At 38.6% G+C, this 18,285-nt stretch overlaps 1 protein-coding gene across 1 annotated transcript in view; it reads right to left on the minus strand.

The window, feature by feature from the left end:
• Nucleotides 1-6,366: 6,366 nt before the first annotated feature.
• The window catches only part of LOC122191961 (leucine zipper protein 2-like), a gene marked incomplete at its 5' end in the record, with an annotated part of 52,857 nt that continues 40,938 nt past the window's right edge, over nt 6,367-18,285 (minus strand). Inside the window, 4 exons of the mRNA XM_042892378.1 lie at nt 6,367-6,438; nt 16,510-16,569; nt 17,037-17,093; nt 17,794-17,946. Of these exons, the coding sequence (XP_042748312.1) occupies nt 17,842-17,946 (105 nt within the window). The remainder of the gene's footprint in view (nt 6,439-16,509; nt 16,570-17,036; nt 17,094-17,793; nt 17,947-18,285) is intronic.

Below are 18,285 nucleotides of genomic sequence, written 5' to 3' on the forward strand. Positions count from 1 at the left end.
TATCCTTAGACGCAAACAGATACCATTTGCTCTCTGTCTTACACTCCAGACTCCCATGGTTTCACACTGACAGGGTCTATCAAGGAGTCTGATAAACTCTTTGCTGACTTGCTCACGGTTACATCTTCCCCCACAGAAGGAAATACTCTAAGCACTTTTGTTCTGTACAGCATCAGGGAACAGGATGGTCACGTGCTCCCTAAACTACGAGAAGGTCTGGCTCGCATTTCTCATGGATGTCCTGCAACAATCTCTCTCTCTCCATGTAAAAAAAAAAAAGGAACTCTCAATAAGACATATTTCTTCTGCCCAATTCTTTTCCTCTCGCCAGCTTGTGGCACCGAAGAGGTGAGAAGCAGCTGTGACTTGCTGCCGGGCCTTGCCTGTTTTGGATATGTAAGATGGATGCTCATCTTGGATATTTTGGAAACTAGAATTCCATCTCATTCTGCTTTGAATCATGACTTCTGTAGGCCTCTACCATGTTGTTTGATGACACACGGATTATTTGTATCTGATTCAAGTCAAGCCCTGAAAAGGAATCCCCCACTGTTGACAACATGAGCTCCTTTCTCTGTCTCCCCTGCCCCTTCCCTCCTCCTCCTGATCAGGCCTTCTGGGATCAACATGTTTCTTTATGGGCTGGTTGGCTCAGGTACCAGGCAAACACACATCTGACACAAACTGTGAAGCTAGCTAAAAGCTGAAGTGGTCTACAGAATCAAGATTTCAAAGACATTGAACACAAACCTAATTCCAGACAGCTTCTAAATACAACAAAATCCTCTGCTGCAGACAAGTATTTGCCAACAAACTGCGGTACGATGGCAAAACAAGGTCACTCCTCAACACTGCACTGCTTACCTTGGTATGGAACCCATTTCCAGCCTTTCTTTTATCGACTTTGCATTATCTCAGTTAAACATAAGATTTTCAAGTCAGGAGAACGGGACCTGATGCCAAACTTTAAGTGTCACTGTGGCAGCAGGTGCAGTGTAATATGAAAATCACCAACAGTGGTAGAAGAAATGGCAGGGAAAAACATTGTCCTCTCACAGGGCACTCCTACTTTCATTCAACGTCCCCAAACAACCTACAGTTTCCACTCTTTTATGTTCTTAACACCACATCCTGACAACATGGTGGGGGGTCACTGTGCTTTTTTCTTTATTACTTTTTGTTTGTGTAGCTTTCAGCATAGGACCTGAGGGGCTCACACACATGCACATATCTGTCCTGAAGCTGACATCCCAGGCAGTTTTGCTTAAAACAGGCAAGCTTCCTGCTATCACAATTCTCACACCCAGCCTAGCAAAAGTTGCACTTGACTAGAAGAGAATTGGTCACAGTGGGCATAGAGCTGAATTACACACAGCCAGAGAGAAAAAGAAAACATCAGTAATGCTAAAATAAAGACAGAATTGGTTACTTGAATGTTTCTTGGGACGACTCTGAGGCAATTGTGTCTCTGCAGGCAGCTCCTGCTATCTCACTTCTGCCTGCAGCCATTCTCACCAGGATAAAACACGCTCCATCATGTCACAGGCACAGCTCTTCCCCAGCAAATTTTTTATACTCATGCACAGAGTGAGACTGTGTCAAGAGAACAATGTCTGTTTCCACTGAAATACACTTATGTCAGGGTTGGTGCTGTCAGAGATGCTGGGTAAGGGACGTGATGTGCAGAGATTTCAATAGCTGGCATTAGAGCCATGCTTTCTGAATCTAATCCTAAACTAACTAAAACACCTACGAGGGTTTAAGTGTGCATAGTTCAAGGAGAAATAAGATAAGGATGAAAATATATGTAGATGCACACAACATAGCTGTTTTGGAGGGTGAATGAAATTCACCATGAAATTAACCATGCAAAATAAATACAAAGCAACATGCAACAACTCCTTAGATAAACATAATATTCTTATTTTAAGTTTTTTGAAAGCCTTTTAAATCACTAATTAGAAGTCAGAACACAAAAACTTGACTAAAAATTTACATTCATTACTTCCACCCTACTTTCTTTCTTTAATAACTTGTCATCACTTTAATGAAAATTATTACATTAAACTAGAGAATAAGAAGTCTCCTCACTGCTTTCATAAACTTATTCCAAATATCCTTTTGCCTCAGTTCTCTTTTATGTTATTTTTTTTTCCCACAACTGTTGCCTTTGCTTCGGCAACCCCTGATTAATGTCCCGTCGTAAAGTGCTCAGACAGCCCCGGCCAGTTTCACACGCTTTTTATGGCACCAATGTGGCGTTTATTGCAAGCAACACACTCTTCTTATAGCTCTCCCCTATATCACAGTGCTACCAATCACACTTGCAACAGTTATCTGTGCCCAACAGACGTGTGGCATGTCTTGTCTTGCCATGTCTCATCATGGTTTCTCATGAGTCAAGGAGCTCCCGCAGAGCCTGATGACTTCCACAGCCCCCTTTTACGTATTCCGTTAACCACGCAAGGGGCCCCCGCAGATCCTATTACGCCTGGTGACCTTGACAGCCCCTGCTTTACGTATTTCGTTGACTACATCTCTAACTTGTGTATTTTGTTAACTACACACAACCTCCTCTTACACACTTTTTTTTTTTTTTTTTTTTTTTCCTCCTGCCTCTTCAAGGCTCTTTCCACATCTTTCTCTTTTCCCTCTCCTGCCTGGCCCTACTGTCTCACCCTATTACTCTTCCTTTCAAGACATCAGCTCAATAGCTCTTAAATGCTTAGACCAGCTCAGCCTATCATGCTCAAAAGTAAAACAATCTATGAACTGTAACGGGTCAAAAAGAGATCTTTCCAACCTTCATCTGATTCCAGTAACATAAGACATATTTGGAGTCTTGCAAATATCTTACTCATTCTCTTTCTAAAATGAACATATATGGAAAATGTCAGGTTAATTCTAGGTCCTTAAAGATTATAACCCATGAAGAAAACTGTCTCATACACAAAGAAAACTGTTGCTATAAAACAGAAGTATCTTCCTCTCAAAGTAGATGCATAACATTGCTAAGCAAGAAACTTGCTATTTTTTCCTGTGGAAACTTGTTTCTCATCGTGCTTGTAAGCACCGTGCTACCATGTGTTGTACGTTCATTCTAGAGTATAACGTGAGTACCAACAGAGTCTCTGGTTTATCACAAACAAAACTAAAGTTTCTAAAAATGAATCAATATTTAATTAACAAGGTCAGAGAATCACAGAACGGCCTGGGTTGGAAGGGACCTGAAGGATCATGTATCTCCAGCCTCCCGCTACCAACCTCCACATTTAATACTAGACCAGGTTGCCCAGGGCCCCAGCCAGCCTGGCCCTGAACACCTTCCGGAACAAACTATTTCATTTAATGTAAGCTGGAATTTAAGATGAGCTCCACATAACCATGGTCTACCATGATCTAGTATTAAATAAGGAGGTTGGCAGCCCTGTCTGCAGCAGGGGAAGTGGAACTTGATGATCATCGAGGTCCCTTCCAGCCCAAGCAAGGTACCCCATATATTTCCAATTGTTCATACTCAACCAATTACAATTTTAACAACATAACAAATTAGCCCTCTATTGAATAGAGTTCAGTGTCTGTGCAGCCAAGTTTGGAGAACCCTTAGGATTGCATGCTTTGCATGAGCACACTTCCCCATCGTTATGTTTTTGGATATCATCATATCATCTACGCATACATTTTAAAAACACTCAAGTTTTGTTATCTGTGGATAACTGTGGATAACGTAAGAAATGCCCGTGCTGTTTTTAAAGGATAAGCAGACTGCTTAACACAGAGGCCTGTTTGCACAAATAGAATTCTAAAGTCTTGCAAGTTATATCCTAGGTGGGAATCTGGATGTTTAACGTATGTTTTTAGAGCTTCCTAGGTTGAATTCCAGACAGATGCTGTTAAAGATTTCATGTATGTGTAATCAGTGAATGTACGGATGTTATAATTAAGAAATGTACAGGAAAGTTAGGCTAAACAGGTTATCACACTAAAGAAGAATGGATGGAAAGCTTACCCTTATCCTGGGCTTACTGAGAAGACTCAAAGAGGAGCAATCTCCAAAAGAGACCCTCCCCCCAGGGCAGTTAGCTCTGAAATGGGATCTAGGAGAGGTACAGCCAGGCTCCACCCCTTCCAGTAGGGCAGGAGAATTGTCTTCACCTGTGCTCCCAGGGCTGACTCATTGCTCGCCTCAGGTGGTCAATCAGAGGCTCAGAATGTGATTTAGCAGTTCCCATACATACGTATTTGTTGTCTCAGATTACTTAGAGAATGTAGACTTGGAAAAACCATCAAACCATCAGACAAACGATGACCTTTAGGGCTGCAGAACATTACAAACCAGAGCTAGAACCAGAGATACACATGCCCACAATGAGAGACATACCAGAGTTGCAGAGAAATGAGGGAATGGGGTGTGGGGAAGGAAGAGATGGATGTGATCTTCCCTCAGAGATGCCCGTAAAGCTATGCAAAATACACCTGGTACTTCTCTGAGGGATAATTTAATTCTGTAAGGTGTGACTGATCATGATCAAACATATCAAAGTGGTCCATTGTGTTTTGGGTCAGTTTTCCTCATCTGTGCTATTTTCTGCTTCTATAAAGCATTCTCAGTTGCCATCATTGAAGTTTGGATGTTATGACACTGTTGAGGTTAGTCTGCACACCCCCTGCCCTTTCCCTGCTTAGTTTACAATGAAGTGTAGTCTCCAAACACAATAGCTGCATTAATTTTGCATGAAACTAAGTCGTGACGGATCTCAAAAGGAGGCACCCAACTGCCAGTGGAAATTCACTTCATAAACTCAGCCTAAAGATCACCCAAAATACGGTCCCTGAATTATTCTGAGAGCAAAGCCATGATAACAGTAGCACAGCTGTCTGTACTCTCAGCTTTAACAGTAGCTTGTAGAAAGGCTTCAGAGAGTGCTTAAGGTAATTTTACACTGGACCTCAAGAATGGACCACCCAAAGTCTCCCATTGGAGGCCTGTGACTCCCACCTAAATGTGGGATTAAGAACCTTTTCCTTTCCTCATTAATGAATGTAAGTTTCCTTAAACAAGCAGACAAAAAAGTAATATAGGGAATAAAAATCTGTAGTAATATAGTAGCTGACAAGTAAATGTACATCCTTTGGTTTTAAAAGATGATTTTGTAAAAAGGAAAAAAATATATTGCTTGGAGACATTTATTTTTCTCTTGAACTGTACTGTTAACATTTAACATGTAATTGATTTGGAGGTATAGTAATAGAGCATTCTCTGAAATACTTTTCTTAGAATTACCCTCGCAGTAGATGACTTTAATAAAGTAACTAAAGGTGAGGTAAAATATCTAGCGAAATTCAACCAAAATATGTTGTGGCATTTACAAACATTCTTCTGTTGGATTCAATTAAATTGCTAGCATAATACTGACAAGTGTTCTGTTTAGAAAATCATCCTTCTCCCTAAGAGGAAGCCTTTATTTAGTTCTAATTGATACTAAGCAACACAGAGAATTTGGTAGAGTACACATTCTTATTTCATGTTTTTGACCACAGGTACAGGAGTATTATCTAAAAATGAAGGAACTCCCATGGAAAAATTCTATATAAACGTCTGCACTGTGGTTCTTTAAAAGTTCTGATGCTTAAAAGTGGTGATGCTTTGCCAGCAACTGTTTGTGAAAATAAGGTATGCTGGAAAGACAGTCAGCAATAGCTCTCTCTTCCTTCACATTTCGTTTTCCTCCCTGCAGTGAGTCAGGTAAATGCAACCTTGACAAATTCCCAGGTGTTCTTACAGCATTGCTTGCCAGTGCTGCTGGCCCAACCAGAAATTGAGCATTGCAAAATGTCTGCTATGTGCATCTGGAAATTGTATAGACTGTATCTCCACTGCTGAGTGTGTACCCTCTGATAAGGCACTGTAGTCCTTTTGTTAACAGTTGTACTATAGAAATACAGATGCCTTTATGCATGGAGGAAGGCAGTGATAAACAACAGATGTAGCACTTGTTTCTGATATATAATCAAGATGGTCTGTTATGATAATTGCCACAGATTCTCTCCCAAAATATTTCACATTCAGTCCCCACCATAAAAGATTCTGAAGTGCTGACTGGTTAAAACTTCATTAGTAACATTCCATGAATGTATGAAAACCAAGACCAGCTATGTTTCCCTAAAGTGCCATTCTGACAAGCAGAAATTACAACTTCTATGTCTTTTACCTGCCATAAAGCATAGAATTTGTTATATTACAAAGGGAGGAATGCATGAATTATCACTCAGCCTGTACACACTCTAACAGCACAATTTCCTCCTTACTGACACACACGATGCACGGCAAAATCCCATTCTTTCTCCATTCCTTTGCTCAATTACCATGAAAGAGATATTCCTTTCCATTGCTTGAAAATATTCCTTGTATAATAGATGAGATTGTAATTAACAAGACTGCAAGAAAGGAGAGAAAAAATATGAATTAATTAATGAGATATACAGACACTGTGGATTAGAACTGCTCAATCTGGCCAACTAGAACAATAGCAGACAGAAAATGTCTGCTTTCTTCTGCTTTCATTAAAAACATTTTTAATTAAGACACCAATTGAATGGAGGGAAAGGCTTCTCTTTTATTCTTTCCCCAGTAACCTGCAATTTTATGCTTTTCTTCTCCCTACTCAGGACAATGCTGAAATGTTTGCCAAGAAATACAATTGGAAGTGATGGGACGAAGCACTCCAAATTCCCTGTTTTGACATTTCAATATGTTTCAGTGTGACATCCAACCCCCAGCTCTGCTGTCCCTATGTCCCCATGTGCAGCTGATCTTGCCAGTGTGCCGAGCACAGCATCATGCCAGCTGAGCTCTCCTTTCATTTGGAAAGAGACGTGCTGGGACAGCAACCAATTTAAAATGCCTCTTTCTGACTACAAAAGATAATGAAGGATAAAGAAAGAAGCAGGGTATGCCTAAAAACACCTTGAAAAGTGACACCTGAGCTGCTACCAATGTGCGTATGTACTGTGAAATGACAGCACAAATGACTTACTTCACAGGTCTTCCGTGGATAAAGAAACATGGAAAGAAAAAGTCAAATGAGTTCTTCAGCTATGCAGACATGGTTTTATGATTTTTGGTTATTGTTATTCCACATCATAACATCATGTAGTGCACTGGGATTTAGAGAGTTAATGCTCCAGTTTCACGGATCATAGATAGTTCCAGGTACCTGCTTCTCAGAAAAGGAGAACTACATGCTACATACCCAGAGGACTTTGCAGTATTTGTATTTCCATTTTCCGCTCAGAGGGAAAAGATAAAACGCTGTTTGCAGATTACTTTATCCCTTTTTGATTGTCTGGCTCATCTCTGTTGCGGGTGCCGTCTCACCTCAGCATTAGAGAAAGGCTTCAGCTTTCAGACTCTTTCTCTCAATTTATTTGACTTATTAACTTCAATTCTAATTATACTGTATTATATTGCATTATAGTGTGTTATCTTGCATTTTGATATCTTATTTAATAAATTAGTTTGTTTCTCCTCAGATCATTGCTGCTCTTTTGTTTTTAGGCCCATCTGCCTACCCTTTTCCCCTTTTTCCCTTTTGCTGGGGAGTGGGTCTGTGGGTTTCCTCGCCTCACTAGTCACCACAAACCATTGACAGCAGAATGAAAATGAAAAAACATTTCCCATACTTTATCACCTGGTTTTAATCATAGAATCATGAAGGTTGGAAAAGACCAGTAAGATCCCCAAGTCCAACCCCAGCCTACTCCATGCCCACTGACCATGTTCCTCAGTGCCACATCTCCGTGTTTCTGGAACACATTCAGAGATGGGGACTCCACCACCTCCCTGGGCAGCCTGTGCCAGTGCCTCACCACTCTCTGCACAGAGATTTTTCCTACTATCCAACCTGAATATCTGAATGCTCAATAAGAGTAAGTATCAGACTAGAAAACCAAGACATTCATTTTACATTGCAGAGCTGGATTTTTTTTTTTTTTAATTTTAATTTTTTGCTTTTTAATTGTCTCTTCTACGTTCTACCTTTCTGTATTGTGCTCACCAAGACTTTTGTTCATCAGATTTGCAGCCTACTTTCTACTTTGCTGGCTGGTTGTCTTCCCTTGAGAGCACTAAGATTTGCCTACAATGTAAATACTTTCAATCCCTTTTTAAAAGCCCATTTTTGAAATTTTATGCTCTCATCACTTGGCCTATGGTTGACTGTATGTATCAAAGTTATTACACTACTTACACACTGCTATCTGAAGCGCGGAAGGATTGGTGGGTGGCTGTGCGCACACAACTTTTAATAATTGTATTTATGAATTAAAGATAAATGGCTAAGTATGCAAGATATATTTATTACCTTACTCGTGTGTATCTACACGTTTGAAAGTTCCTTCCTCTATCTATTCCTTCTAGTTTTGTGGAATACGGTAAATAGAAAACGTAATGCACAAAACCTCTCTGTTTAGCATCACAAATTAATCTGCCCTTACAGGCATATAATTATAGGAGCAGGATATCTTTCATGCTGCTTCTGCCGTGTTCCAAGCAAATGAATTGATTTATGAACTTGAAAGAAAATGTTAAGAACCACGTATTCTGAAAAGGCTGTTGAACTGCCACAGACGCTGCTATTAACTGTGATGAGAAGAGCAATATGCATCATTGAAATGGTATAGAATTTCTTGCTAGCACGCTGGAATGACTAGAGCTATTTCAACTGACAAAATAAAATACTTTTTCCCAAAAGTCTGTGCAAATCAATTTCCTTGCTTTGAGTTCCGAAAATAAAAGATAAAGCAATGAACCCAAAGCTGTTACTGTAAGGTGCCATTACAGTTCAGCTGGCAAAACCAAAACGGGACCACTGAGCCAACACCTTCTCTCCTGATTGTGCTTCATTTAGCAATTAAAATTTGCATCTGTGAAAGGTTGCCAAGCCCAACGAAACAAAAAGACTCTTAGACATTTTGATTGTTTTTCTTTACAAACTTCTTTTGAGTTAGTGAATTCTTTTTCTCCACAGAATAATTTTTTCCATGAAAATGATCATTTCATTCTTAAGCGTGTTCGTTTTCTCATTAGAAACGGTTTCTGAAAGAGGGAGGAGGAAATGAGGAAAGGCAAGAGATAGCTGTATTAATCACAGAACAGTTTTAAAGAGCAATGACAGCATTATTTTCAACAAATCCATTCAGGAGCAATAAGAAATGAGATTTCTCATGCTGTGCACGAAACAAATCCAGTATCATCCTTCTTTTTGACAATTCACATTCGTTAGGAGAGGGGAAGGGTGGAAAGGTGTAAGAAAGAACCTAGAGATGGCTGCTGGATGCTAATATAGAGCAATATCCAAACGGAAGGAACAAGTTGATTCAGCAGGCTTTATAATATAGGGTTGTCATCTGTGCACCAAGGACTAGCAATAAAAAATTCATTACTGACACAATACGTTTTACTCCATCAAAGAGAGTTCTGTGATATTAAGGTTATTATCCCCTGAGAACAAGACTTAACTGGCACCTCTAAATTCAGCTGAATATTGGGATGCGCGGGAATTCTTGCAGATGTCAACCATCTCATCTGCACTGGAGAAGGTAAAAGCAATTTAATTTCATTACTCGCAGCATGCTTTTACCTGTAACATCTGTGGAGCAATGACACTAGATGCTTTAAAGTGTTAGATTTCACTCGACTACCAGAAATATATGGTGACTTCTCTCTGTGCGTGGATTACCTAGGAAATTGGTTGGCTTATCAGCAGCCTGTGCACATATATCTGAGCCTGTTCCCTTTGTAGAAGTAGGTAATATGTGTCTTATTATTAGCAATCACAAATGCTATCAACCCTGTAAAGCCATTATTTAGCTTCCCTTTCTTTACTGATTAAGAAGCATTTTTAATTAAAACTGCTTGAATACTGGTCTTGTTACATAGTTATATAATGGAATTAAGACAAAAAAAGTCAATTCAGGCTTTTTTCAGCGAGTATTAATTAGTTCTATTAATCTTCATTACTTAACACATTCTATTTTGAAAACGATAGTTAAATTAATACAGACCTAAACCAAAGAACCTCAGGTTTATTTGGTTTTGAAGTAAGGAACCTAAGTTAAAAACTGCCTCATCTATCCAGGGAGGATAGAAATCTGACAGGGCATAAATGAGCAGAGCAACTTGGCTAAGTGCCTTCTGACATAGATTAAGCAGGGGTGGAATTGTTTTCTTTGGAGTATCTGGTACAATGCCATCTTTTGGTTTTAGGAGAAAAGCAAAGCTGATAACACATCAGTGTTTATAGTTAATGCTGGGAATTGCTGCACAGAGCCAAGGCCATTCCAGCATCTCCATGAAGGGCTGGAGGGGAGGCCCAAGGAGCTGGGAGGGAGCAGAGTCAGGACAGCTGACTCAATTGGCCAAAGGGGTATTCCATACCATGTGATATACATGGCAGCAGATAGCTACAAGGAAACCCTCAATATGAACAGCACTTGATTCACTAGTCAATATGTGAAAGCAGAGTTTCCTGCAGAAAATACAATGCTCTCATGTTGATGTCTGAGATTAGATGTATATTGATGCTAGCATTCCAATTAGCAAGAGTATAATTCCACCTGCCAAATTTAGGTTGAATTTGAGGTAGTTGAATAGTTGAGGTGTTCAGCTTTTGAGTCCTGATGTTTATAGGAGTAAGACACACCAAAACATCCAGGAATTCCAGTTCTGTGCCATGGATGATGAATCAAAAGAGAGAAATGAGCAAGGACTCCAAGTAGGTACAGATCTGGTACAGATCTCCAAACTGAAAGCCATCTCTTCCTCTAGGATAAAAACAACTGTGATGTTAACTTTTCCTCTCTCTCTCTCTCTCTCTCTCTCTCTTTCTCTCTTTCTTTCTCAACCAACAAACAAACTTATCTGTTTGTCTTTCCATGGTATGTGCATAATACCTGCACTTGTAATGCAGTTTGAAACTAAATTCATGTAGATCAGTTTTGCTCACATTTGCCAACGTAGAATGTTTTACAGTAATTATCATTTAGTAACTCACCAATTTAAATTAGAAGACATTTTTCAGCAAAATTATCCATCACATCATTTGATGCTGTTCAAAATATGGCAATTTTGAGTTATATAAAGATTTGCATTCCTACAATCTACTCATCACACATTCCCTAGTGTTGTATAGCTGGTATTTTCTTTGCTAATGCTTTGACATCACTAAAACATAATATTTCACTATTTCAAAATTGCAGATCTGTAATTTTTCAATAAAACAGTGATTTTAAAACAGTGAAACAAAAATATTTCAAGGTAAGAAATTTACAAACAAACATACAGTCCTCAAAAGCAGAAATTCTAAGCTCCTATCCAATAGAATTCTAACATTCTAATAGAAGTATTTATACATTAACACTGATACTCATACTTCCCTTCACGTCATCAAAGAAATTTTTTTCCAATAAGCTTCTCAAAAAAATCATGCAATTAGGAAACAATTTGTCCCAAGTATTATAAAATAAATTTGAATTTGTTGGGTCCAATTTCACTCTGCAATCTTCCCTTGACATCAGTAAGTCTTGAGTGTGGGTTGGTTTTGATGAGTTTCTTTTGCTTGGCTAAGTTTTTGGACTATTTTTAATTTTTTAAATGCTTTTAGATTATATCTTCCCTCTATTTTTTTTTTAAATTAGCATATTGAAAGCCAATTGAGGCTTTGTTGAATTATGCATCAGTCCAAGAGTAAAACAATAATACTGTTTAAGCAGCACATCTTCCCACATCACAGGGAAGATATACATAAATTCTCCTTCTGGTCTAGGCACAAAAGACTGTGTTAAACCCATTTTATTAACTTTGCCCAGGTTTACAATTCTGAAGCAGCCACTTATGCTCAATGTCATTTTAAAGGCATTCATAGAAAAGAGCAACATGGAAACTACTGCCTGCCATATCCAATTCTGTTTAACATCATCTTTTCTTACACAATGAGTGCCATCGTGGTATCTGCCCTGAAGTAAGCTTGCTGTGGTGCCCGGGCCAATGCTGGAGTTCATCACTAATAGTTACAGACATGGTCACTCAGCCAGGATGTCAGATGCTCATCCAGCAAGTTCTGTGCCAAATCAAGTGTCAGTGGTCAGTGACCAGCGGGATGTGAATCAATGCATGTGCAGAACTTGTCTTTTGTCAATGGGACGTGATGCTGAATTGTATCAGCACCTATCGCAGCAGCCTTTAATATGAATATCATCCCTGAAGCTGACAGCCCAGCTGACAAGTTGACAGCAGAAAAGATGAAGAGAAGGAGGGAAGGAAGGGAGAGGCCATTATCTGATACATATGAAATGAAATTTGTCTGAATGTGACAATGCTTTACATTACAGGTCAATATTTGAAGAAGATGGACGATTAACCAAATATTTCTTGATATACCAAAATCTTATTTGCTTGTCATAGCATTAATCAAAATTGTTCTCATGAAATTGCAGCTATAAAGGCAGACATATGCTGAATATCCAGTTTTCTATGCATTTGCTACATTTTATTGCTATTTTTGTTTTGTATTTTTAGTCACTCACTGCCTGAATGTTGAGCACAGCAGCGCAGCGTGCCTGCCGTGCGTGCATATACACCTACATGCATCACTGTATCTAGGAGCCTGCTCATCTCTTTGCAACTGCAGCTGTGGACTGACAGGACTGTGAGAATGCCAACGGTGGATACGACACTGCTTGTTCCAGCTTCCCCTCCTCTTTTTCCAAGAGAAGAAAGGATCTTGGCAAAGCTTCAGCTGTGGCAGCAGGAGAAGGCAAGGCAAGGGAGAGTGAGCTGGCAGCTGCTGAGGAGGGCAGCTGGAAGCAGAGCCCATGAAGAGCATGGGGTGAGGTCTGCTGCTTTCAGAAGGCTGCACAGGATGGGCAGCAGAGCACACTCAGATTCTGTGTTAGATCCATGTTGACAGAAAACTGACAGCCTGTTTCAAAAGGTCTTTTTTTTGACAATGTGTAACAAAATCTACATATTTGGTTGTATTCCTGGTACACCTCAAGCTCCTGTGCAAACTGGGCTGCTGTAAGGCATGCATATAGGAGATGCTGACACTCCTACCTCTAGGTACCTAGATGCACAACGTGAAATAAAATAGAAGGCATTACTTTTGGAGCAACCCTTATACATTTCTGACAGTTACTAGAAATGAATTGCCATTTCTGTTTACTTTCATCTTGCTCATCCTAGCTTAGTAGACCATCTTCATCTCTTGTGTTAATTACAGTATGTGAATCTACAATGTTCAACTATTGATCACTGTGCAATACAAAGGAATCATTCACTGAAGATAAATTTGAATGTAATCTAGAAAAATAAAATCCCTGTTACTTTTCTCTCTTTATACTTTCCTGTATAAAGAATTGTGGGGCATTTTCATCTCTCCATTGAAACAAGGTTGAAACATTGAAGGAAATCTCTGATATCTATTACCCTGGAAAATAATCCACCAAAAATTAAGCAAAATCTTTTTTAGTTAAAGAACATAAAGTCAGTGACTGTTATGGTGGTTTTGCTGGACTGGTAATTTACACATGTGATTTACTTCAGGCACATGAGTCGTTTCATGGTTTGATTTAAATAAAAATTATATAATTAATATATTACATAAACCACTTTCAAAAGAGTACAGTAGAATCACACTGAAGTGTTTCACTGACCTTTAATTTGTTATAATCTTGACTGACGGTACTATTAGGAATTATTCTGTAAGATCAAGTTAATAAACTCTGGGTGCGACTAATACTTATTTTAACTATTCACTCAAAAACACAATTAATTGGAGTAAAAGCTGACCATTTTTAATTGACATTCTAGTAAGTAATGTCTTGTATCATTCCTAATGAAGTACTTAGAAAAGTGAGGCTGCTTCCCCTGGAGTCACACGGCCTGGTGAAGACACAGAACATGATGCATCTTTAGTTTTCCAAGCCTCGCTAAGAACCTCTTCCCATCTCCATCCAAGCAGATTCTTGTTTAAATAGAACAGCTGGTCTTTCAGAGCGCATTGTAACACGTACATCTGAAGTGGACCACCACTATAATTTCTGGCTTTCCACTACCTGTCATTACTGACAAGAATTACAGACTTCAGAAGTTACTGGATAACTGAATAAAAATGCCCTTGCTATATAACATCCACTATGAAACGTCAACACTGGACTTGATCTAATTTTTCAAGTGGGGAAAACTAAGACTTACTTTCATGCTTCTTGATAACTAAGATTCTGTCATGAGATATGTATGCTCGGTCTAACAGAATGCTATGCCACATTTAACTGCAGAAAATGACCCATTTTAAACACAAATAAGCTTAGACACTTGGAAAGTATTCTTAACAAGGAAATTAGCCAAACGTAACATTTCATTTTTGTATAAAGGCATTACCACAACTTTTATCTTTTGGGGTAAATTGAGCACTTCTTAGTTTCAAGTTTTATGATCAGGGATGAAATTTCACTCCAGACTTTTTTATTTACTTACATGTTCACTCATATGGATACATACACACGTAGATCTAACAAATATAAATACGTAATATGCATGTTCACATTTACAAACGCATACTGATAGAAAGTGAGAGAAATTTAGAGATGAAGTCTATGCTGCAAAAGGAAAACTCAAATAGTAGTTTAAAATTGAATATTCTTAGGCTGGAAATTGCTTTTAGCCATTAGACACTGAAGTATCTAATAGAAAAGCCTCTTAAGTAATCTTTATGTGCAAAGAAAAGGATATGGTGTATGACCTAGTTGCCAGGCAACTGCACAGAACTGCAAAATGTTTTCCTAAGATGTGCTGCTCTGTGGTGTGATGTGTGATAGGGAAGTAGACCCAGCCACTCAGTTCTCTGTGAAGCCGGTCATAAAAAGTGTTTTGGAGTATTCTAGGGAGATCAAGTACAACTGCAACTGAAATTTTATAAACTGAAGCTCCTTTACGACCACGTTCTTTGTAACCTCGAGTAGTCACACATCAGAAGAAATGCCAACATCTATTCACCTCCATCCCAGCACTGGGATGTCAAATTACTCACACTAATGGCTGGAATGAAAGAATGGTTACTGATCCACTGTGGGAAAATATGTACACCTTTTCTGGTAAAAAACATTGTCAGTACATGGAGGCATCCTTGTGAGGTCTTTTTTCCTTTTCATTTTTTTTTCCAACATAATTCAAATATTTTCTAAAATACATATATATGTAATCTGTAAATTGAACATAAGTTTCCTCTCAAACAAAAAAATACAAGTTTTTGAACAGAATTCTTTGAGTATAACCATGAAGGACAGACATCTCATAAGATGCATACTTCCCTCTTAGTGCAAAATTAGAATCCTCATAACAGCAGTATTTTTTAAGCCATGCCAAGAGAATACATGAAATATTCTCATGCCAAACACAGATAGAAGATGAATTTTTCCATTGTTATTTTTTCTTCATCCTGAATCATTATGTGGGTTGTTCTAAAAATCATCGGTGCGAAGATAAGCAAGGATTCCCTGTCGTCATCTCCAAGATGTCAAACCGAATCACGTGAAAAGTGAGCAGCAGCCTACGTCCTGTGTGAATGTAGCCAAACAATCCTTGGGGAGGACATAGTCAATTTCCAGAGCTTTAAGCATATGGATAAATTATCCCTACCAACACTGCTTTATTCAGTTCTGTCTCACCTGATCTTCACTGCTTAGAGAAAGGGACATACAGAACTGAAAGCATACATGCGTGCAAGTACAAAAAGCTAGATCGTTGCTGATTTGTAAGGCTTTTTTTCTTTTCATATTGTGGACATCAACATTGAGGTATGTCTTGAAACAGAATGCAGTGTGATGCTATATTAACAGTAGCTATATCGCTACAACCGCTGAGTTCTTCAGGAAGAAGAAATGAATGCTACGTAGGACACCTTACCTCATTCCTCTAGGATGTGCTCTTGAAGATATAGAACCTTTCTAGAGAGATGCTTGAAACAGTTCCAGTGGCCTTTTCAGTCCATACCCCAGATATTTTAATTTCTTGCACAAAAATATCTGATTTTGGTATATACAGAAACTAGGAACTGGCTGTAGCTATGATTAGATCACGACTCTGTTGTTCACTGGAAATTTTGAAATTGTCTTCAGACACAATTTGTTGTGGCTGTAACTGAACTAAATGAAATCTCTGCTACATGGCCCAGATTGCCTTAAACAAAACACTACTGAATTTGATAGATACCACTTGATGACAGTGGTCAGGATTGACTGTGAAAACCCACAGCTCAGTTCTGAGGTCTGTGTACCTGGGATGTGAAATCCTTTCAACACTTGACATGGATATTATTTTCTATGATATTTGACTTTGTTGAGTAGTATTATCACATCACTGAGTTCACACGTTTCATTTCTTTTCAGAATTCTTGAGATTTCTCCCAGCAAAATACAAACAAACAAACAAGCCCACACAACAAAACTTACCATTCTGCAGCATTCACTCCTGAGTAGGGAAGCACAAGCAAAATGCCGGAGTGGAATGAGCTTAATGTCAGGAAGGAACAGAGAGTAACTTGATGAAATTGCTGAGAGAGAGGTAAAACCAGAACAGACAATACCACTAAATGAAAAGGAAAATTGTATGTTTGATTTTTAAACTGATTCAGAAGCAAAGAAAAACAAAAGCGAAAGTAATTTAAGTAAATTACTTTCGGTCCAGTAACAGTTGTAATACACTGCTGTGAGTAATAGGAGGGAAGTGGGAGCTTACAAGTTACAGCTGCTTAAAATACTTCATGCAAAAGGAGAGCATAAAAGCAATGAATTGTTCCTAAGGCACTAGTTTTTGAAGATTTCCAATTCAATCTTATGAGGCACATACTGACAATGGCACATACTCCAAGGAGACATGCTCTCTTTCTTCTTCCCCCTTCCTTTCTGCTTTGAAACTCCATAGAGTGTGTGGCCCATGAGAAATCAGAAGAACCCTAAGACTCACAGAGACAGCTTACCCAACACATCCAACATGCCACCTGCTGTGGTCCAAATGTCTTTCCATGATTTAAAATCTATTTATGTTGCTGAGGTGAGTGCAGCTACAAAGGATGGAACTGAAATCCAATGATGGGTACCCAGACTAAGTAATCTTAACGAGGTTCCACTTGCAAAAATGTTTGCTTGAATTCTAAAACAAGCAGCTCTTCCTTTCTCTGTTTTTGAACTGTGCATTTTTGCCAACAGCTCAGTGATCAAAATAGAACTAGCAGTGACAACAAGTTAGAAAAAATAGCAACCAAATGTGTTTTATTGTATAAGTAAGCAGATTTGAAATGGTATCACTCAAAGTATACACAGAGCATTATGTCCCATTATCACATTTGATCTTAAGAGTTACACTGCGCTTCAGCTAGATTTACACGGATTTGTCTTTTTTTTTTTCAACATCCACCACCCTTTAATTCTTGATTTAAAACCTAATCTGCCACAGAGTTTCATGAAATAGATCGGGCTGAGAGAATACCCGAGAATGTTTTTTTGTTTTTTTTTTTTTAAGAAAACTGATTTACAGTTTGCAATTATTAGTCAGGTAGAATAGCAGTTGAAAAACTGGACTATATTACAAAGCATTTTTCCAAACATCCATTTTGGATTATTGCTGAAAGGTACTGATTGGTCTATTCTAGACTAGTTTACAAACATTCATGAAACAGTGGAAATGCATGCTTTAGAAAACTGGTACTATTCATGCCTCTGGTCTCAAAAGGATACGAAGATGATAGCAAGTGATGAACATTTTCAAAGGCATATTAGTAGTAATTAGAGTTTCTTTTCTTTTGCACTAACAGAACCTTCAGACTTTTTCTCATTTCTTTCAGGTGATTTTTCCTCTTCAGGTTTAATCCACAGAGGGTTGCGCAACATCTGATAAGGGCGAAAACAGCATCAATGCAAATATCCTTTGACAGTGGAAAAATCATGCTAATCTGAATCATTACCTTATTATTATCAAAAGCACAGGTGTACTACTCATTTAAGGTTTTTTCATTGGCAAGATTGCTGAGTACACTTCCGCATATTTACAAATAGGTAACTGTTTTGATCATCTCCCCCTCCCTCTCCTTCCCAAAACTGTTGACATGATAGTATTAAATTCAGTCATTTGATGACTGGGCTACTCCAATTCAAGCACAGAACAGTTTGGAGCAATGTTGATAGCCAGGAGTCATTTCGAACAAACTGGAGAGTACAAGTAAGAAGTTC

This window comes from Lagopus leucura, unplaced genomic scaffold (genome assembly GCF_019238085.1).
Source record: "Lagopus leucura isolate 7727_CA_CO unplaced genomic scaffold, USGS_WTPT01 154-0_obj-0_obj, whole genome shotgun sequence".
Classification (NCBI taxonomy): domain Eukaryota; kingdom Metazoa; phylum Chordata; class Aves; order Galliformes; family Phasianidae; genus Lagopus; species Lagopus leucura.